Here is a 22,053-nt window from a genome sequence, read left to right as displayed (position 1 = left end):
ATGCCTCTGGATACGGGTAACATCATGGTCGCCAGTGCCGGTCTGTTTGCGCCAACCATACGCCACCACCAAGGCGCTTTCTACATTATTTGCACAAATGGAACGCATAATCAAGACACCTTCGCCCTAGACAACCTCTACATCACCACGACCGATATATGGTCAGGCAGATGGTCTAATCCAATTCATTTCCCTTTCAACGGTATCGACCCCAATCTGTATTTTGACGATGATGGCCGTGTCTATGTACAGGGATGCTGGATGATAGACCGCCTCAAACAGCCCAGCTGCACGATCAAGCAATTCGAGATCAACATCGCAACGGGCAAGGCTCTAACAGAAACCCGAGAGATATGGGGCGGCTTCGCGCGCTATGATACCGAGGGCCCTCACATCTATAAGCGAGGGGGCTACTATTACCTCCTCGTCGCCGAGGGTGGCACTTTTGAGCATCACATGTTGAGCATCGGGCGCTCAAAGGATATCTGGGGCCCCTACGAGTCCTGCGATGCAAACCCTATCATGACCGCTGATGGGAAACCAGACGAGTACATCCAGAACATCGGTCATGGCGAACTCTTCCAGGATCAAAGCGGTGCTTGGTGGGCTGTGGTTCTTGGTGTGCGCAACGAGCATGGTCGCCCGCCGCTTGGCCGGGAGACATTCTTGACCACCATCGATTGGCCAGAAGACGGGTGGCCAACGATCCAGCAACCCACGATGGAGTTTGAGCGTGTTCTTTCTGGCCCTATTGGTGGCAATGAATCATTGATTCATAAGGCTCCGGCGCATGTCGATCTGGTATACATCCGCGATCCCGAGTTCGAGATGTATCATATCAGTGGCGAGACAGGCTTGGTACTCCAGTGCAGTGCTAGCGATCTATCGACTCCCACCGGTACTAGCACGTTTGTTGGCAAGCGGCAACGATCCATTGATGCATCCGCTTCAGTAATCCTCAGCGTTCCCAGTGCATCAAGGGGGCAGCCTTTGAGAGCTGGACTGGCAATTTATAAGGATGCACCGCGCCATGTTTCTCTTTCATTTGACTTTCAATCTTCGAAAGTGGTGTTCAGCGTGACAACAACGTCAGAAGACAAGACTCAGTCAGCTTTTATCCCAGTCAACACCTCCACAACAGTCCTAGGTATGCGTCTAGAAGCAACTGCGCAGGATTACGCATTTTCCTATCGCGAGAACGACTCGGGAGACTGGAATACAGCGGGGAGGGTGCGAGTTGCCGACTTAGTTGAGAGAGAGATGACAGGGCCGATCTTTGGTGTCTTTGCGCACGCTATGAAAGAGGAAACCGTCGGTTCTGAGATTCAATTCACCAGCTTCGCGATAGAAAGTAATACAACTGTGGTTGAATGACCCTGGAATCTAGATGAAATTAAGCATTAGTTTGTCGGAGCTGAGTAATTCAAATGAAAAGTCGCCGTTGATACGCCGCTTGAGGCGTAATCGGCATCTCGATTCCTCCGCATAAGCTGTGGCTGATCTCCTGTGACGTAGTTCTCCAACGGCTGCCGATAACCGAGGCACGCGAACAACCGCTTCGACATGATCAATGAACGTTGAAAAGCCTCTGTAGTCCCTCAGCTGTTACAACACTGTTCCGGCCACAGAGGTTTTTGGGTTCTCTAGTAGCTGCTACCTTCCGTGGCAACTATCTCATATTGATCGTCATATTACTCGGGCATGATGGATCCTGCACAACTACCTCCGTGGGATCTTCCTCCCGGCGTCATCTCTCGCTATGTCGACACTTCGCCCATAGGTTTGAAGTTCCACATCCTTGAATCTTTCCCTAAAGATGCTCCCTCCAAAGGCCTTCCGCCACTGATCCTGCTTCTTCACGGCTTTCCAAACCTATCATTCGACTGGTCTGCTGTTATGCCAAAGCTTGCCGCGGCAGGATACTATGCAGTCGCTCCCGACATGAGAGGCTTTGGCCGGACGCACAACGCCGATCTGAGCCCGATCAGCGAAGAGACCATCCGTCCGCTGACCGCGTTGCGAGATATAGTCACCCTAGTCCATGCACTTGGCTACGAGACCATCCATACTCTCGTCGGGCACGATCTCGGGGCATTTGTGGCTTCCATGTGTGCTATCACGCGGCCAGATATGATCAAGTCTTTGGTATTGATGGCGCATCCATTCAAGGGATCTCCTCAGCTGCCGTTAGGGACTGGGGCTGCACCGCAATTAGCTTCTTTGTTTGAATCCAAACAAGAGGATAGCGGGAAGGCAATCAAGAATGACAATGACATCCAATCCTCCCTCCTAAAGCTTGACCCGCCGAGAAAGCACTACAAGTATTACAACGCCTCATCAGGAGCAGTCGATGAATGGACTCATCCCACAGGCCAGCCGATGCATGATTTCCTCCGGGGATACTTCCACCTAAAGTCTGCAGACCACGGTCTAAACAAGCCTCGACCTCTCGACTCCTGGACAGCACAAGAGATCTCCATTATGCCACATTACTACGTCATGAGAGCGCACCTATCGATGCGCGGGAATATCGAGCTGGACATGGCGCAAGAGTCGGCCGATGTGAGAGCCAAACTCAGTGAAACACCATGGCTCACCGACGCAGAACTTCAGGTCTACGTTGACGAATACTCCCGAAACACGTTTCGACTTTCTTTGTTGTGGTACAAAGTCCTCATCGACCCGGCCTTGTCCGCAGACCTTCTCTGTTTTGCGGGAACAAAGCTGGCGACCCCGACGAAATACGTCTCCGGGACACACGATTGGGGAACGTACCAGGTTCCTGGTGCTCTTGAAGCCATGGAGAGCGGCGAGAGTGTCCGGTCTGACTGCTGGAGGGGGTCTGTCATAATTCCTGGGGCAGGCCACTGGGTCAACATTGAGAAATCTGAGGAGACGGCACAAGAGATCCTCACGCTGGCCCGCTCACTTTAGTTACAGACTTCCGACTCCTTGGTAAACCAGCTCCCCAGGATATTTGTCTGGTAAAACTTGGGTTGTTTGAAACATAATGTTCGCTTTGTATGATTCTTTTGAGGTTTGCGAGTTTTGATGTCTCCTACATAATGAGCCAAAGAGATCAAGGCGAGATTGGATTAGCAAAGCGTTGGCGGGCTTAATAACAGGATTCAAATGATTAATGATGTTTTAATTTCTTTGTGTCACGATATCATGTTGGCAACAGTGTTCTTGCTCCCAATTTGCTCTCTTTACCCTCGCCGTGGGAACCACGCTTCGGAGAGTTTGACAGGTTCGATGGTGGAGTCCAATAGACTCAGTGTGGTCTTTCCCAATTAGGTTCTAATTGTACGTGTATATGCCTTGCCATTAGGGCAATGTCTAGTTCCCGCCGGGCAGTTCTGCAGTCTACCATGTCTCTATGGCGTCTGACATGGGCCTCAACTTCACGATGTAAGCCCAAGACCGGACTTCCCTCAAAACGATGACTCCCACGTTTCCATCTCCGAAGAGTCTAGTCTCCCAAGCCCAAAGACTGGATCCGCAAGTATACGCCTCCAGTCGGTAGTGGAAGAGGCTTATGACCGGGCCCAAGTCGACGTGAGTACAAGAGAAAGGCCGAAGAGGTAAACAATTGGCTGACTTCATGTTGTCCTTCTTTAACATCTAATATGAGCATCGGAGAAACATCATAGAGGTAGCTTGGGTTCAATTGCTCAAGCAAGTCGAATTCGTCTGAACTTACTCACGCAACCTTGAGGGCCATGCTTCAATTCACCACCGGGACCTATCTCCGGCAACCACTGATTCACTTATTCGTACCGTACCTTGTATGGCAACTTACATATTCACCATCGCCATCGGAGATGGGTGCCCCACTCGAGATGGCCGCCCTTTTACCTTCAGAGGCCACAAGGTCAACTCCATGGCTTCCCATCTTAGCCTGTCTATCTCCGATACTTCCAGATTCACCTTCTTCTTCCTAACTTTTCCCCTTCTCTCTTGTCCCAGACTTCTTCTTCCCTTCCTTCTTACAACCAACTTATTCTCCTCTTCTACAGTACTGCTGGCTAGCCTTCTTCCCATTCTGACACCACAGGACCCGTTCTTGTGAATTACTTCTACCCAAACTTCACCCACAATCATTCTCTACGGCGGGCCCGATTCAATTCTGTCTATAATCATCCCCTGAGTGGTCGATACTACAAGTCAGCCTCTTCGATCCTTGAGCAATCGACAGGAAGGTAGTCGAATCACCACGCCCACCACACACTAATAATCACAACAACCGCCACCATGTGCGTTTCCGACCAATTCATTTGCGAATGCAACTGGCCAAGAGACACAGTCCGTTACTGCGTCAAGTACATTCAGACCGGCAAAGAGTGCCCTGGTCTCTCAAAGAATCTTCTCCTCGACACAGAGCGTCGCAAAACTGAAAGCGGCGTCTACAGATGCTCCAATCCCACGTGCGAGATTTGGGATCTCGGCATGTGTCACGGCATCCGTGAAAGAGGAAAATACGTGGACCAACAGTTCTCGTTGAATCTTGGCCGATGGAACAAGGAGGAGAAGCAGGCCGAGAAGCCGAGACTGGCCTTGGTGAATGAGGCCAATCCAGTCGAGTCTGGAGGTGAAGACCATGCTAGTATCATGGCCATCTCAGATGACTCCGACTACGACGACGACGACGACGACGACGACGACAACGACGACAACGATGACGAAGCCGAAGGCCTTGAAGTGCTACAACAAATAGGACCCGTGCCTACTGGAGACGTTGAGTCTCAACCAGTTCGAGCCGTTCCCGAAGAAGTCCAGCGTGTCGACGAGAGCATGCTCGCCAACATCCCCAAGCCCGAGGTCGATGTCCCCACGCTAGATGTAGACGAATTCACAATCGATGACCTGGAGAGTTTGTTCGGCGGCCCTTCGTGTCCACCAACACCTGACATGAGACTCGTTCAGAATCATCGCTCCATCTGTCTCCCAACAGCAAGTCATCTCCCAAGCCCCGATCTCTCTCAACCGACCCCCGAGAATCCCGTCAAAGAAGGCGATTCTCATACACCCCCCGCCAACACAAAGAGCGAACAATCAACTCCCGTCATCCTGCCAGCACAAGCGCCACTTCAACAGCAAGCCGCCCCTCAAGTCTCTCGGAACCCTGCCCCTACATATCCTGCCCAGAATACCATGGCGATGGGCAGCCTGGTGGGCGAGAAGACGCCCAACAGCTACCCAGCAGTTCCGCAGCAAATGAGACCTACCCTGAGCGGACCAGACCAAGCGACCCTGAGAGCGCTTCGAGCGCAGACTCCCCGCCGGGATGCCACGCCGACGGCGTCCCCCGCCCCCGTCCACGCGGCAGCAGTCAGAGCGGCGTCCCAGGGCCCCCGCCCGGCCATGAACACGTCGAGATCCGGAGGCCATAGACGGCCGAATGTCCGGCAGCGGCGTCCGATAATACCAGCTAGAGGCATACCAATTCAGAATGGATATTCAGCCTCTCCTCAGGCCTCTCAGGGGTCTGCCCTTGCATATCCCAGCCAGAATACCATGACAACGGGCAACAACATGCCCATCAACTACCAGCAGCCTTCGGTACCGCAGGCCCATGCCCATGCCCATGCCGCGCCGACCCAGAATGCCTACATGGCAGCCCAGTTCGGTTCTCGGATGCCAGGCACTGTACCTGACATCCAGAACACGGCGGGTATGGGCATGAGCGCGGACATGGGCATGGGCATGGGCAACAATGTGTCCAACGGCGCTGGGCAGGGGATATCTCTTGCGATGTCGACCCAGGCCACTTTGTCGCAGGGTATGCCGCCATCTCAGCCCACCACGTCTTGGCCGGGCACGCCGTCTCAGAACACGGCATATCGGGGGGCGTCACCTCAGATTGCGCGCCTCTACGGCATGGCGCCTCAAAGTATGGCGCCTCAAGGCACGGCATCTCCAGACATGTTGCTCCGGAACCCTGCCTTGCAGAACATGCCGCCCCAAAACATGCCATCTTCGGGCATGGCCAGGCCAATGTGGTCTCTGGGTAACCCGTACCAGAACACACCAGCACAGTTTGGCAACGCAGCCAGCTCTGGGTTCCCTCAACAAGCATCCGGTGGCTTCACCAACTTCGTTCAGAGCCCGCAGACGCCGTATCAGGGTCTGCCGTCCCACGGTTTGTTGCCTCAGGGTATGTCGCCCCAGGCCATGCCAACTCAGAGCTTCCCGCCCCAGAATGGTTACCCGCCCAGGCCGTTCATCCGCCAGAGCCGGACGCCACGCATATCCGGCCTCGCGTCCAACAGCATGCTGGCCCAACAGAGATACATGAACCCGGCCTACAGGGCGAACACGGCGGCGCCACAGTATCAGGGACTGAGCTCGCCCATGGCCGGTACTGCCCCTACCCAGGCTTCGGCTGGTGTTGCTGCCTTCCCCCGGGCCTCAAATGGCAATAGCTTCCCCCAGCAGACCCTGCCCCAGATCCCGCCGCAGCCCTCCTTCGACAGCGATATATGGGAACAGGCCCAGGCGCAAATTGCCTCAATGCCGCAGACGGCTTCGGGTATGCCTGGGATGCCTCTTACACAAGGCAGTGTCGCCGGGCCCGCCTCAGGTCAAAAGAGATCTCACGACACGATCTCCAACGGCTACACCGATCCTCTCCTATTGACCCATCCTTCCCTGACACCCGGCGGCATCCCGAGTCCTTCGCCGGCGAATACGCCATCGTCAATGGATGGAGAGCGGCAGCCTAAGCGCCGGGCAATGTAAATCGATGCCAAAGTATAGGCAGTTGATTAGGAAGAGCCATGCCTCCAGCTCACGAGGCCGCAAGTGATGAATGATGGAGACGTGACTTGCGGCCGGGGAAATTCAAGAGGCTCTGGAGGCATGGCTGGGTTGTGTCATAGGAGGGGATCGGTTTCTGGGTGGGTTACATACCTTGCGATTCAGATGTCGAGGCATGAAGGGCGGCGACGGCTAAGCGCAAATCTGAGCCGATACGGAGTGTAGGCTGAGAGATGTAGGGGGCAATATAGGGGATCGAGATCGGGACGGAGCATAAGCTTTTTGTTTTTCTGGGCGTCCGGAGTTCTGTTATGGTCTGTACGCTAGGAGTGTGTTTCTTAATCAATGCGAAAGAGGTGCTGCACCATCCAGCTGTGGCTACATATGCCAAGTCTGGACTAAGCACACTTCGTACTTGAAGAATCAAGTAACGTCTCCATATGCAAGTGATGAGCAGTGACACAACTCAACAGAAAGCATGGAGCGACGCGTGTCCACTCGAAACGCCGGTGGCCATAGAGCTATCGAATCAGCTCAATTTACAATCACATTTACGGTGGACGGAAAGGTTCATTAAAGGGAGTATTTTCCCAACATTGAAATCTATCTTAACAAAATTGCGGAGTAATGCTCGTACATAGTCATAATCATCCCAGAAAAACATGTCTAAACCCCCATTATACCCTTACACCACCCATAAGCGTTACGCCGACCACTCTTCATATATGTTTGTTTAATCGCGCAGGTACTTGAGGAGTTGGTCACGCTCCTCAGGCGGCATGGTGCGGATGACATCGCGAACACCACGCATGGCGGCGCTCTTGTTGGCCCTCAGGACAGAGCTGAGGTCAGCAGCCAGGTTGTCGGCCTTGACGGTCTCGATTCTGTCAGTGACAGACTTGCGGTTGGCCTCGTACCACTCAGCCACCTCACGATCGGCAGTGGAGAAGTTAACGACACCAGACCAGGTCTCGAGGAGCTGGAGGTTGCGGCTGCGGGTCTCGGGAGCCTTGGACTTGTCGTTACCGGGGGTGGAAGTGAGGACGGTCGACGACATGCGCTTGAGGAGGTACTCCTCGTTGAGACGACGGCGCAGACGCCAGTAGAAGTAGCGACGGGAGTTGACCCACTCCAGTTGGTCACGAATGACACCCTTGGCCTTCATGCGACCAGCACGGTCGTGCAGGTCGGCGAATTGGATGGCAACCTGGGAGTAGACAGGCAGAAGCTGCTTCTCGCGGATGGTCATCTTCTTCTTGATCTCGTCGGCCTGCTCCTTGGGCAGATCGGCGGTCATCTGCTTCTTAAGAGAGGCGTAGACGGGGTCCAGGCGAGCCATGGTCTCGAGCTGCTTGTCCTTGCGGTACTTGATACCGATGATACCCTCGGGCTCGAGGACACCACCGCGGGCATCGACATCAGCGTACATCTCCATGGCCTCGGGGTTGATGGTGGGGTCGACGACGACCCAGGAACCACCACGAAGCTCTCCGAAGGGAGGAATGTAGACGAAGATGGGCTGCTCGTACTTGACGAGGGCGTCGACGATGTAAGAACCGTACTTCAAGACCTCGTTGTACATGTCACGCTGACCACCAGAGAAACCTCTCCAGTTGGCGAGGATCATCAAAGGCAGCTGCTCACCATTGTTGAAGTCGTTGATGGCCTGAGCGGTCTTGAAGGCGGAGTTGGGGTACCACACACCACCAGCCTCGTTGGTGATCTGCTCGATGGAGTCAGGGTTGGCGGGATCGGCAGGGGTAATGTTCTCAACGGAGCGGGCCTCGACGGCGATGACACCCATGGGGATACCGCCAAGGCGAGCGCGACCGACGACGACGGTACGGGCCCAACCGCCGAGAGTCTCGACGAAAGAGTCCTTGTCGAAGAGGCCGGCCTCGAAGCCACCGTTGTCGGTGGGGTGACCGCCAATCATCCAGCGGACATCGTAAGCCTGCTTCTGGGGAGGCGTGTAGACGACATCACGGTCCCAGCCGTCGGTGCTGGGGCTGACAGGGATGGGGCTGCCACGCTTCTCGGGGATGAAGGACATCCACTCGACAATTTTGGAAACACCATCAAAGTCATCAGTACCGGTCATGTGGGAGACACCATTACGGTACATGATCTGAGTGCCACCAAGCTGCAAGTTGGAGGTGTAGATCTCGCGACCAAGAACATTGTTCAAGGCAGGGGCACCAGTGAGAATGATGGGCTGACCCTCAATCTGGACAGCACGCTGACCAAGACGGACAAGGTAGGCACCAATACCGACGGAACGGCAAGTGACCAAGGTAATGGTGAAGATGTCATTGTAGGCCTTGCTCGTCGCACCAGCGATGAGACCAGATCCTCTCAGACACTCGACACCAAGACCGTCCTCCTGACCGACAATGGTGACAATCTTGTGGCGCTTCTCACCATCCTCGGAGATCTCCTCGGTGATGACGTCCTTGGCGAAGCGCTTCTGGGCCTCGTCGTCGAGGTAGAGGTACTTGAAGCCGTTGTCCTGCTTGTTGGCATCGTTCCACGCAACCTTGAAGTAGGGCATGAGCTCGTTAGCGACACCGAGACGGGCACCAGAGTTGGCAGACAGGTAAATGCGGGGAATTCCAAGCTTGCGAGCGAGCTCGGTGCACTTGTAGAAGAAGTTATCCTCCTTGGGGCCGAAAGAACCGATCATGTAGGTGATATCGTTGGCGACAACAATGAACTTGCGGCCCTTGGGGTACTCAGGGGTCTTGGCGTTGAAGATCCAACCAACCATACCGCAGGTGTTGGTACCGGGCTCGCGGTTGACCTCCTGAAGGGTGTCCTTGTCGTCCAGGACGAGCTCAGTATACGAGACACACTCGCCAGACTTGGGCTGCTGAGCGCCCAGTGCGCCATGCTTCTTGACAGACTGGGTCCAGCTGTTCTGGATGGCCTGGCGGAAGAGCTCCGGGAAATCGTACACGTACTGAGTGCCCATCAAGTGAGCCTTGTAACGCTTGGGCTGCAGAGGGTTCTTGGTGGCATAGGGAGTCGAGACAGGCAACAGGTGCATGGGGCCCTTCTCCTTGGTACCGCCAATGCTGTTGAAGACCCACTCGCCCTTCTCAGACTTGCGCTCAGCGTAGATGTCAACATCAACAACGTATCCAGAGGTGTTAGTGATGATGACACGCAGAGGGTAGGGGACGCCAGTGTCGGGATCAGTGCAGATAATACGGATCTCGACCTGGGCGACACGAAGACGCCAAGCGCGAGCTCCAAAGCGGTCCAGGAAGCCTTGGAGACTGCTCTCAACCTCCTGGGGGTGGAGCTGGAACACGGGGGTGAAGTTGATGAAGACCTGGTTCAAATCGGAGTTGTTGTTGCCAATGATCTCAAGAGCGTCAAAGATATCGTTGATAACGCGGTCGGCCTCAGAGATCAAGTACTCAGCAGTGGGGATCTCATCACGGAGACGGCCGGGACGAATGACGGCGCGAGTGAAGTAGCGCTTGTCACCGTCGACAGCCTTGCCGACACCCTCGTAGACGTGGATGTTCTTGTTCTCAGTGAATACGGGCTTGATGTGGAACTTGGCAAGTCTTCCGAGCTCAAGCTGGAAAGCAAGAGCGGGCTCACTGTGACGAATGCTGTCATCCTCAACGTACTCTGGACCACGGAAGGTGTAGTAGCCGGGGTAGGCGCCATCGTTGCGACCGCAGATGAAGGTGATGCGGCGGACGTTGCGGTTGAGAAGCTCCTCCTTGAACTGCTCGACGATGGGAACAATGCGAGAAAGAATCTCCTGATCGCTCTTGCTCTCGGCGTCGCGGACAGCAACGTTGATGACAGCGGAAAGCTCGTCAGAGTCAACCTTGGGGGCAGCGGGCTTGCGCTTGCCGCTCAGATCAGGAATGAGACCGGGGGTGCTGCGCTTCCTGGCCTTCTCAGAGACGGTCAAGGTTTCAAGAGCCTTTCCGAGCAAGTCCTCAGCGTCATCGAGGTACTTGACGGGCACAATGACACCCTTGCGGTTGGGCTCAGAGTCCCACTTGTGGTTGAGGTAGGACATGTCGCTGATGGAGTGGATGCGCTTGAAGTCGAACGAGCCGCCGCTACCGCTGGGAGTAGCGGGAGAGGAAGGCGCGGCGGACTGGAGAGGCAGACCGTACTCGCTCTGGCCGATCTTGCGGAGAGCAAAGTCCCAAGTGCAGAACAGAGGGGTATCGGTCTCGTCGGAGTGGTACTCGATCTGCTTGAGGATGTACGCACGGTAGGCACGGCGAACGTAGACCTCAAGGGCAGCGAGAGAGACCCAAGGATCCTCGTGAGCGAAGAAGAGGGTCAAGACGTCGAAGACGGTGTACTTGGAGTCGACAACTTCCTTGATGACCTCGAGGCTGGGCTCACGGTGGTCCCAGGCGGCCTCGCCGTAGCGAGACTCCACGACGGAAGAGCGGAGAATGTGCTCCATCTGGGCGGTACGCTCCTCAAGGGAAGGCAGAGAGCACTGAATCATGATCTCGCGGGCCTTGAGGGAAACCTTGGAGGTGGTGCGGGAAGACTGGAGCTCGGTCAACTGCTGCAGAGCAGTGCGGAGGTACTTGGCGACGTTTCCAACGTTGGGCTTGTTGGGGCGGTACTCCTCAAGGATGGCGAGGATCAGCGAGCTCTTGGCACCAACACGGCTGTGAGAAAGAACAGTCTGAACAACCTTGCGGATATCGTCCTTGTTCTGGTCACGCAGCTTGAGAATGACACTATCCTCCTGGGTTCCGTACCCAGTGAACAGGCGCTCAATCTCGATATACGAGCCCAAGAGGTCCTTGATGACGGTCAACTCGTGGGCCTTGGTTCCCTCGGAGTATGCGTTCAGGACGTCAGTCAACGGGGCCAGGGTGGTCTTGAGCATGTCAGCATCACCAGCAGCGACATTGTCCTCGAGGAACTTCTGGAAGGCCTTGGCCAACGCCTTGGCGGGGAAGTCTGCGTGACGGCTCTTGGCGCGGTCGACGATCTGAGTGAACTGAGCGTCGAGCTTCTGGGGCATACGGCTGTGCAGCGCAGCGAACTGGGCGTTCCACTGGCTGAAGGGAAGCTCAGGGGTGCGAAGGACCTCGATGAGCTGCTTTAGGGTAGCGGCCATGATGACGGAGTTGTCGTAGCCGAGAAGAATGTTCTTCAGGGTGTTGTGCAGAAGATCAAATCTCTGGGCAGGCTTGGTTCCGACAGCAACAGGCTCGCCGTAGACGGGGAGCTGACCGACGAAAGGCGAAGCCTGCTTGACGCGGCTGGGGTCATCAAGGGCCAATATTCCCAGAATGTCACCAGCCTCGAGAGTGGCTCCCGGCTGCTTGATGAGCTGAACAAGACCATCCTCGGAAGCGATGAGGGGCATGTACATCTTCATGACCTCAACCTCGGCGAAGGGTTGGCCAGCCTTGACGTGCTCGCCGTTCTCGACCAAGTACTTGACGAGCTTACCGGGGGAAGGGGTGCGAAGCTGGGTGGGGTCGTTCTCCTGCTCCAGCAAGCACGTCTTGCCGTCAACGGAAAGACGAGTGGCACCAACTTCCTCCTTCCAGTAAACACTGTGGGAGCGGCCATCCAGAAGGATAAGCAGACCACCGTCACTGAGGACACGGACACCAACAGAGCACTTGGAGCCGTTGATGAAGAGGTGGTAGCTGTCGACGCTGGCACGGGTGGCGGTGAACTTGTAGCGGAAACCCTCGTAGATGAAGTCGATGGCGAAGACGGTCTTGAGAATGTCCTTGGAGGGAACCTGACCCTTCTCCAAGCTGGTGCGGTACTCGGTCATGCACTCTTCGCTGAAGAGATGGGCCTTGGTAACGGCACCGCAGACAACAGCCAACATGGGGTCGGGGCGCTCAGCAGTCAGCTTCTTGGTGATGAGCTCGTCGAGCCAGCCGGTGGTGATGGTGTTGTCCTCAAAAGCCTCGGTCTCCAGAAGCTTGATGAGGTACTCAACCGTTGTCCGGAAGTCACCACGAATGCTCAATTCCTTCAGGGCAACAACCATGTGCTTACGAGAAGCAGCACGGTTCTCGCCGTAGGCGAAAATGTGACCGAACTGGGAATCAGAGAAGGAGTGAATACTGGAGGCGGTACTGACGGAGAAGTAGCCCCATACGTTGGAGGAACTCCTGAAGTTAAGGTCGTGCATGACACCGTTTGAGGGCTTGAATCCTTCACCAGGGTCCTCGGAGGTAATTCTGCAAGCAGTGGTATGACCCTTGGGTCTAGGGCGACGCTGCGTCTTCTCGCTGCCCTCCTGCTTGAACTCGAAGTCGATCTCAGTGGATGTCCTGGGGTCGACACCGTACAGGAGACGAATGTCGCGGATTCTGTGCAGGGGAATACCCATGGCAATCTGGAGCTGGGCCGCGGGCAGGTTGACGCCACTGACCATTTCGGTGGTAGGATGCTCGACCTGAAGACGGGGGTTCAGCTCGAGGAAGTAGAACTTATCGTCGGCGTGCGAGTACAAGTACTCAACGGTACCAGCAGAGACGTAACCGACGAGTCTTCCGAGACGAACGGCAGCATCCTCCATGGCCTTGAATGTGATGTCCTTAGCGATGGTGACGGGAGCCTCCTCAATAATCTTCTGGTGACGACGCTGGACCGAACAATCTCTACCAAAGAGGGAGATGTTGTTTCCGTACTGGTCAGCAAGCAGCTGCACCTCCAAATGTCTCGCGTTGCCTGCCAACTTCATGATGAAGATGGGAGAACCGGGAATCTCGCCAGCAGCGGCCTTGTACAGCTGCTCGAAGCCGTCCTCGGAAAGGGCCTTTCTGATACCCTTACCACCACCACCCTCGGAGGCCTTTGATCATGACGGGGAAGCCAATGGCCTTGGCCTTCTCGAGACCCTCTTGCCACGACGTGACGCAGCCCTTGGAGTAGATGTCGTCTGCGACAGTGACGATACCCTGGTTGTCGACCTCGACTGCGTCGACACCAGTACCTGACCAGGGGATACAGGGTACCTTGGCGTGCTGTGCAACAATTGTGGAGGAAATCTTGTCACCAAGAGATCGCATGGCGGAGCCGGGAGGTCCGATGAAGACAATCTTCTTGGGGGAGGCGGCGAGGGACTCGGGAAGCTTGGGGTTTTCGGAAGCGTGACCCCTGTAAAGAGAAATCGTTAGCTACTGCGGGGGGCAGGCGACAGTGGTCGGGAGCAGCAGAAAACTCACCATCCGGCCCAAACAGCGTGGACGTTCATGCGCTCAGCAATATCAACAATCAGCTCCACGTTGGCGTAGTTGTGGTTGTTGGTACCGCCGGGAACCTCGACGTAGTGGTCAGCCATGCGAATGTAATCGGCGTTGGCAGCCAAATCCTCGGGGGTGGCCATAACGGTGAACTGGATGGCCTTCTCGTCGCCGAACGTTTCGTAGGCCCATTTCCGGACCGAACGGATCTCCTTGACGGCAGCAATACCGTTGTTGGCGATCAGTACCTGTTTTCCAATCGGTCAGCATACTTTGCATTCTCCGAACCCACCAACATGATCCCCTGTGTCTTTGGGGTGGAAATTGGGGCTCAACGCACGTTGGTGATGACGGTGTGACCATCTTGCTGGGCAACAAAGTCCTTGACCTTGGAGGCCGGAGCGTTGCTGAGCTTGTTGCCGCCAATGAAGTGGTCGGCGATTTTGTGCTTCTCGGCGTACGTCGCCTTGCCATTGACGTGAGGCACAGTCCGGCCAGTGCCGTTGGCTGCTGTGATTTCGGTCATGATTGCGATGTGTTTGTGTGCGTGGTGTGGAACTTCGTGGGTATCTCAGAAAGTGACCGTCATGAATCGGGGCAAGCTCAGGGAGCTTCGATTCGGGGTGTTATGACGTGGGGGTCGTCGGGGAGTTTTTCGGTTGCTCGAAGGGGGAAGATTCGAGCAGGAGATTAATTTGTTGAATTCTGTCTCTGCAACAAAGAACAGTATGGGGTATAGGCAGAGCAATTGATCGTGGCGGAGGTGTAGAACAGAGATTTGTTCGAGTCTCTAGATAGTCGGGAAAAGAGGTATTGTTAGCCAAAAAACCAGCTCTCTCACAGTTCTCAAAAAAGTTTCTTGTTGGGGAAATCGGGCGCGAGGCAGCACTAAGAGGGGGGAAGAATATTGGGGTGGGCGAGGAATGCATGCCACGCCAGGGGTTAAAATGGGCGCCGCGAGACGGGGTGCCAGGGAGACGTAGTCGAGAGCAACTGGGCTGGGCCTAAGAGTAGAGATTGCGCGCGCAACTAACTGGCTGGTATTCCGTAGAACAAGCAGCCAGCAGAGCAGAGCAAGCAGCACTGCCTAGAGACAACGTACCTGGTTTTGAATTGTGAGCAAGCTTGGTAAGACAAGATGCTTCCTTCTTCTGTCTTGTGGCTAGGACAGAAGGTCTAAAAGGTGTGTCAGAAAAAGGGAGAATGGAAGGGAGAGAGTGGGAAGAGAGAGGTCGAAGGAGAGAGGGAAGAAGAGCTGCTGGGAAGTGGGAATAGAAGGATGTTATTGTAGTCCGGCGACTTTGTGGATGGGATGAGATGAGCCACCAAAAAAAAAGGACAGGCAGTCAGAAGACTTGGTGAACTGGAGAACTGGAGACAACGACAGCCAGCGAATACTGTGTACAGGAACAAGCAATAGGAGGAGGATCCAGGCGCAGGGGAGTGAGAGTGAGAGTGAGCGTGTGAGAGAGGTGTGTGAGGTGTGGACTTTTTTTGGACGGGAGTTCCGGGGTTGAGGCAATGAGCGATGTGGAATTTGGGACCTGGAACTTTGACGGGGATTGTTGGAGCGGCGTTGACGGCGTGGGAGGAGCGCAGACGAAGGTGAGGATGGATGAGGAGGGGCGCAAAGTCACTTGGCCAAGTACCTTTTTCTGGAGATCAAAGTAGACGCCGTGTACCTACAGCTGTACCTCAACCTGTACCTCAAGCTGTACCTCCAGTGGGACGGGATGGAAATGTGTGGGGTCTGCGATGGGAGAGGGGGGTGTGTACTTTGTACGGTGTACCGTATATGGGCGAGAGAGAGGGAAGGAAGGGAAACTCGGGAAACGCTCAGGTAAGGCCGTATTGGGTGAGGAAGGAAGACCGGGACGGAGAGTGAGGGTCGATCTGGTAAAAAGGAAAGAGGACGGGAAGAGTGTGCTTTCGGGCTTGGAGTATCCGTAAAAGTCAGAGGTACCGTACTGTTTAGTGTTTTTTGCTGGTTTTGTTACTTCTCCGCAAGAAGCTCAAGGAAGCTGAAGCTGGATCTGAACGAAATGGTTGGTTTCCCTGCCTGAAGCTTTGCAATTAGATGTTCCCTCGAAACTGCCACCTGCCTGGGAGGAGCTATCGGTTCCTGGAGATCCGTATCCGTATGAGAAAGGAGATATAGTAGGGGGGTCTGACAAGTGACCCGGAGAATATAATAACAACGACGAGGAAGCCCGTCGGGAGATGGAGATAGAGACAAAAAGAAGGAGAAGGGGGAGGCCAAGTAATGGGACAACGCGGGGGCGGAGAGAGAGAGCGAGCAAAAGAGAGGGGGCAGCAGACACGATACAGCAGGCGAGGTTCACTTGTTATACGTGATTCACTTGACGATGGCACGAAGCACCGGGCATCGCCATGGGGACCAAGACGAGGACGAAGCTTCAAAGTTGCTAAGGTACGGTGTCAATGTGTGTACGGCGTCGGTCTCGGTGCTTGGTGCTTGGTGCATCGTGGTGCGGTTGTGCTTGGTGCTTGCTATTGTCGGTGCTACCTAAGGTATGGTCGATGGGGAGGAAGGAGCATGGCAGACTTCCCGGGATGGAGAACTTGTGAGAGTACGTGCCAAGTGCAAAAAAGATACTTGGGCCGGTACCCGAGCCCATGTACCGGGAGCACCTCACTCCGGCGGGTGACGGACCACCATCACCAAGTTTCCCCCAAAGTAAGTGTACTGCGTAGGCAGGCAAGATCGTCCTCAGCTAAAACTGCCCGTTCAACGCGCATCGCCATTTTTGAGACCAGACCAGCAAGGGCCACTGGACATTGGGCAAGACCGCAAGACCAAGGACTGAGATGGTTCCTGCTCTTGTTCCTGGTGATACTTGCTCTGGCTTTGGCCTGCCACTACCGGCCAGTCTGCGTAGGTATTGGTCAAGTCTGTGAGCGTACCTTAAGGTAGGTCGAGTCTTTTTCTCACATCACATCTAAGCTTACACCATACGCTCAACTGGACTGCAAATACGCAAGATGTGGATGGCTACAGAACACGACTGAATGGATACTCACAGTTTTCCATATGGGCAACGCATTACGGATAATTGTTCACCGATTCCCTCGGTCCTTCCTTGCCTCCCCCCATCTGTCAAACTCCCCCAATCCATCTATCCGGCTGAGATTCTGCCCCCTCCCTCAACCAATGGCCGGGGTGTTGGGGGAGCTCCTGCCCTGAGGGTGGGCGGGCAAGCGGGCTGCACCAGTCCTTCCTTGTCCACGCCCAAGATCCAAGGTACTTCTCGCAGTGCCTACCTAGAGGATTCCTGGGCTTAGGTAAGGCAATGTCTCTCAAGTCTCACTCCCCCAAGTCTCTGTTTCTTTTTAGTCTTCCCTCCAAATCACAGATCATAGCCTGGGCGTTGTGTCTCTCAGCCTTTTTCGGATGGTTTTAATCGCTGCCTCCCTTGCAACAACAGCCCAGCCCCCAAGAAGATAAGGTTCGATTACAATTCGTTGATTGGGTTGGGTTGGGTAATGTTACCTCCCCTCCCAAAGCTGTCACTTCAAGATGAACATCAACTAGCAACAAAACAGATCCTGGGCACTTGAAAAAAAAAACTGTGAGGAAACAAACGTCAACCTGCATCCTCTGCCCCTGGTTTTCGGTACGTACCCGGCGGGAGCATTGAACATTCATGGACAGGGTATCCGTACAAGAGATACTTGCGCCGGTACGTCTGCTATGACGGGGGCTTCAGGTACCGATCCTCATCCCGTAGCGCATCTGGATTCTGGCTTCCATTCTTTTCCGGCCCAGGGGATTCTGCCGCTGGAACTTTTCTGATTTTTCCCTCAGGTCAGATTTGGGCCAGCGATGTGTCGCCCTCTCCAATCAAAGCTCCTTGTTTGGTTCAGTCTCTCAGCTTTCTTCCTCGCATCTTCTTTCTTTCTGTTGCGGCAAGTTCCCTTGTGCCTGAAGGTACATACCTACCTTACCTTAGTACCTACCTTATGTCTCCACCTGCAGCCCTCGGGACGTTATCGTTGGCCTTATCGATACGTACCCTTGGGCCAAAGCTCCTTCTGCGCGTTGCTGCCGCATTCCTTCCTTCCTTCCTTTGCCTTGCACCTCGAGATTTCGGCTGTTGCGCAATTTCTCAACCATTTCGTCACCATTCTTCAACACCACACCTAATCTTCGAGATAGATCGTTGGTCGTGACAGTGACACACACACACCACCACGATCGCTACGAAATGCGACAACTGCGTCCAATTCCAGCTCCTATTTTCTCTTACCAAATCCTGATGTACCCTCCGCGCGCTCCTGAACCTGATGGAGGATCGGGTCGGGTCAGCCATGGTTGCCACCACCGAACCCCGACGGCATCTCCAAACAATGTCCGAAAGCTATTGCGTTACCTGACTGCCACGATCCAATGGCACCCTGTCACTGCACTCTGACACCGCCGCACCGCACCGCCGGCCGTTAGACACCGATCGTCAACCTCATCAACGCCGTATAATTACACCCAGGCCCGACACCCACAGCTCGAGAGCGCCGTTGGTAAACCCCGGCCCCAGCAAGCAAACACATACTGGCAAAGTCTGCCCTCCCATGAGTCCAGGAGCCCGACACGACCAATGCGCGCATCTCTTGCATCCATCCCATTTGGCATCCCAACTTTCATCGGCCCCAACTTCTTGTCGCCCGGCACTGGAAGTCTGGGAGTATGGAACAAATGTACAGGCCGGCCCCCTTCAAGTTTCAAGAGAAAAGCTCCATCAAGGTGTCCCCATCGATCACCCCTCCACCCTATACCCGATTTCGCAGGCGGTCAGTCAGGCGGCGCCCAGGTCGTCCAGGGGTGCAAGCCTCAACAACCTAACTGTCGACTCGCTTACGCACCTCTAAACCGCCTAGCCTCGCCGGTTCTCCGTCCGGGGACTGCCATCAGCTTCCGCTAGTCCTACGCAGTACCGTACCTACAGGCTACGCAGGACTCTGTACGCAGTACGCAGACCGGGCCAGGTACCCAACTTTACCGACCTAGAACCTCCTTGGCCTTCTGCAGAACCTACACAGTACAGCGCCGGCTACAGATGAGGTCCCCGTCGAGCACTATTACACTAGCCATAGATGACGGAGAATGCTGAACGACCAAGTACAGGGCATACATGGCAAATATCAACGTCCCAACTCTCGGTCTCATCCGCTGGCTTGGACTGGCACTCGATCAGTGGCCAAACGCTCGTGTCTAAACCTTTGGTGTCTCGGATGGGACAGACCTCGCGAACCACACCAAAGTCTCGTTCTTTTCAGTTTCGCATCCTGCTTTCCCCCAGAGTCCAATGTCTTGGGACAGAGCTTCATCATTCAACATGCAAATTCCAACCAAGTCAAGCGCCAGGCCAAGGGACCACCGGTCCAACCCGATAAGGGTCCCTCGTCAAGCCGATAGCAGCTGGGATTGCTAGGCCCTGGCCTTCCCTCCCACCACCAACATCAATGCCGCCCCCGATGAGCTTTGCCGGGCCACGTCGACGTGGACGGTAAATGTCGGTCCCCCCAACAATTGGGATTTTGGGACACAATTTGGGGGTCGCCTTCGCTGGGCCCCTTCGAGAAATGCCGGGGGTTCTCCAAGCACCAATAGCAAACTCACGAAAACAACCAAGCCCCCACCCAAAGAAGGAGAAGACAGCACCGAAGAAGGGGGAGAAAAAAACATTGCCAACCAGCGCCAGACCAAAAAAGAAAATCTCCACCCGCAGATCCCCAACATCTTGTCCGTCCATCTGCGGAGCCCGTGCTCCATTCCCGTCTCCACCCGGCTTGCAGCCAACCCGCCGGCGTCAACGACATCAATATCAATTCAGGCTTGAACCGCGCCTCAAGCAGGGGGTTCGCAGCCTCAGTCGTCAGCTGCAGCCACAAATGTTCTGGGGGATGTGAAAGCCAAAATGCAGCCAGCATGCTGACTGAGGCTAATGATAGTGGGATCCTGACAGTGAGAGAGAGTTAGATACCACCTCGCAGACGAACGCCTTCTCTCATCTCAGGACCAAACCCATGGTATGGTTACCTAGGCCTGCTTAGTCTTCAACTAGCTAATCTCAACTTCACCACGCAGTTTCTCTGCACCCTGAACGATGGCCACTGCCGCTACCGGCACTACGAACCCGAAACTTCCCTTCTTCCACCACTCACCTACGGCCGAGGTCTCCCGTCACGTATCCAAATTCCCCAGCCCATCCCATCCATGACAACGCAACCATCACGGCTCGTCGACATCGCGCGGACTTCTGTTGGCCCATTCCCACCGTAATAGAGTACCAGTCCCCATCATAACCCCAGACTAGAGGATACAAAACGTACATGCACACCAATACGCCCCAGAGCGAGGATATCACCGAGCATTGGCCCCCTCAGGCCGTCCCGTACTCGGCGCCTCGTTCGGAGAGCAGAGCGGATGCTACACTAGCTCCCTACAAATACCTACTTGGCCGCGCTAAAGACGGGGCGAGCAGATCCGATCCTGTCAAAGCTGGGGACGTACTGCGCGTAATCTGACGCGCCCACTTCCGCCCATCATCCTTCGTCCTTTTTTTTTTTTTTTATTCTCAGAAAGACGGCACTCCCCAAAAGAGACGGGCCCCACCATTAACGTCCATCTCTCCTAGCCGGAGCGGACGGACTGCTCGTGCTCCTAATAATAACCAGGCTTCCCCCTTCAGCTCCGACCTGTGACGCCGATGGGCGGGAGCCAGCGCCGGTGAGACGGCGTTTGCTGACACTTGGTTTAGCAGCACCAGTAACGGGACGTTGGTCAAAGGTAATCTACAGATCTCTGACCCAAGGTCATTTACAGATCTCTCCAGCCCATCCTGACATGGCAAAACGTTGCCTACAAATACGTCCACGCTTCCTCAATCAACAGTCGTCGTCTAGATCATGGGTACCCCACATCCTTACTGACCAGAGCCGCATGGGACTGTGCCTGCAGCTCGACTGCCGACCGCATCGTGTCTCGAGCGGCTCTGAACGCCGGTCTTAGCTTGCCCGTCCGAACTGGGCTTGCAGGTACGTGCGTCGCTGTAAGTAGTCAACCGTTGCTCTGAGACCGCATCTGCACAGTAAGTTTAGCCAAACTACGTACGGATAGGTTTGGCCACTTGGCATGTCGCTCGTGACAGTTGGATAACATGAGACCAAGGCCAGATCAAAGCCGATACTGGGACGAATGCTTTGTTTGATGTCGATGAGCTGGTGCTCCTGGCGCACCCCGCAAACTACTTCTCTATGGCCAGCGGATGTCAAAGTTCCAAAGCTGGAATGACTCTTCTGTCCCTAGAGTTCTTGGGATGTATCGAAGTCTGAGGAGTGACCCGCCGAATGTGATTCTGCATGCACATGCCAGGACTTTGCTCTGACAGAAACCTACCACGAAACAATACATCCAACACCGGAGCCGCGGCCTTGGTTCTGGTTTCTGGTTCCTGGGCAAACATCATCGGCAACTGGGTTCCATGTCCTACGACAAGTCTCCCGTGAATATTGGACTTGTGTGCCGCATGTCAGATCTGCAGGTGCTTGTCTTGTAGTCGAGAGAAAATGTTCGCCTCGGCAGATCTGCGCACGACATGTCTATGGTCTAACGAGTGACATTCCTACAGGAGTACATCGGCCAAGTCTCCATGAACTTCGCTCAAGCTAGCATAACGAACGTAGTCATCGATACGTGTGCATTAGTGAATGTGTGTAAAGGGCATAAGATCAGCACCTGAATGAAGAACCTCATGTAAGCATATTCACGGTAGAAAGATCCTGTCAATACGGGCACGCTCTTCCTTCTATTGTGAAGGTAATCCGCTGGGTCTAGTGAGCTTTACTAAGAGACGAGGCTGAGAGCACGGCTTCTTCCGTGTCTGGCTGTCTAGCTGGGTTGTCGCGGAAGGGATGGTATGAGTTGAGACCGATGATCAACCGCATCACGACAGCGACTACAACAGGCCAATATGAGTAGAGCAGGTATCATATTGCTTGATTGAAACTGAGGGTGGGATTCTTGGTGTTGATTTGAGTTGGTGCCCTGTCGGTGTGGTAG

General features: G+C 54.8%; 4 protein-coding genes across 4 annotated transcripts; 3 read left to right on the top strand and 1 right to left on the bottom strand.

Annotated features, from left to right (window-relative positions):
• N0V96_011805 (uncharacterized protein) lies at positions 1-1,422 on the top strand (the record flags this gene model as incomplete). Its single annotated transcript, XM_065759404.1, has 2 exons — positions 1-963; positions 1,405-1,422. 2 exons carry the CDS (start codon positions 1-3, stop codon positions 1,420-1,422), a joined length of 981 nt encoding a protein of 326 aa, XP_065611968.1.
• Positions 1,423-1,704: 282 nt separating this feature from the next.
• Positions 1,705-2,934, top strand: N0V96_011804 (uncharacterized protein; the record flags this gene model as incomplete). Its single annotated transcript, XM_065759403.1, has 1 exon — positions 1,705-2,934. One exon carries the CDS (start codon positions 1,705-1,707, stop codon positions 2,932-2,934), a length of 1,230 nt encoding a protein of 409 aa, XP_065611967.1.
• Positions 2,935-4,254: 1,320 nt separating this feature from the next.
• On the top strand, positions 4,255-6,741 carry N0V96_011803 (uncharacterized protein; the record flags this gene model as incomplete). Its single annotated transcript, XM_053192644.1, has 1 exon — positions 4,255-6,741. One exon carries the CDS (start codon positions 4,255-4,257, stop codon positions 6,739-6,741), a length of 2,487 nt encoding a protein of 828 aa, XP_053050001.1.
• Positions 6,742-7,492: 751 nt separating this feature from the next.
• ACC1 (acetyl-coenzyme-A carboxylase) lies at positions 7,493-14,502 on the bottom strand (the record flags this gene model as incomplete). Its single annotated transcript, XM_065759402.1, is given in 4 exon segments — positions 7,493-13,585; positions 13,599-13,890; positions 13,959-14,224; positions 14,317-14,502. The coding sequence occupies 4 exon segments, from the start codon at positions 14,500-14,502 to the stop codon at positions 7,493-7,495; spliced, it is 6,837 nt and encodes a 2,278-aa protein (XP_065611966.1).
• Between the last annotated feature and the right edge of the window lie 7,551 nt (positions 14,503-22,053).

The sequence above is a fragment of the Colletotrichum fioriniae genome (genome assembly GCF_027942845.1).
Source record: "Colletotrichum fioriniae strain IMI 355084 chromosome Unknown scaffold_19, whole genome shotgun sequence".
Taxonomy (NCBI): domain Eukaryota; kingdom Fungi; phylum Ascomycota; class Sordariomycetes; order Glomerellales; family Glomerellaceae; genus Colletotrichum; species Colletotrichum fioriniae.
This window is presented reverse-complemented; position numbering and strand designations above follow the sequence as displayed.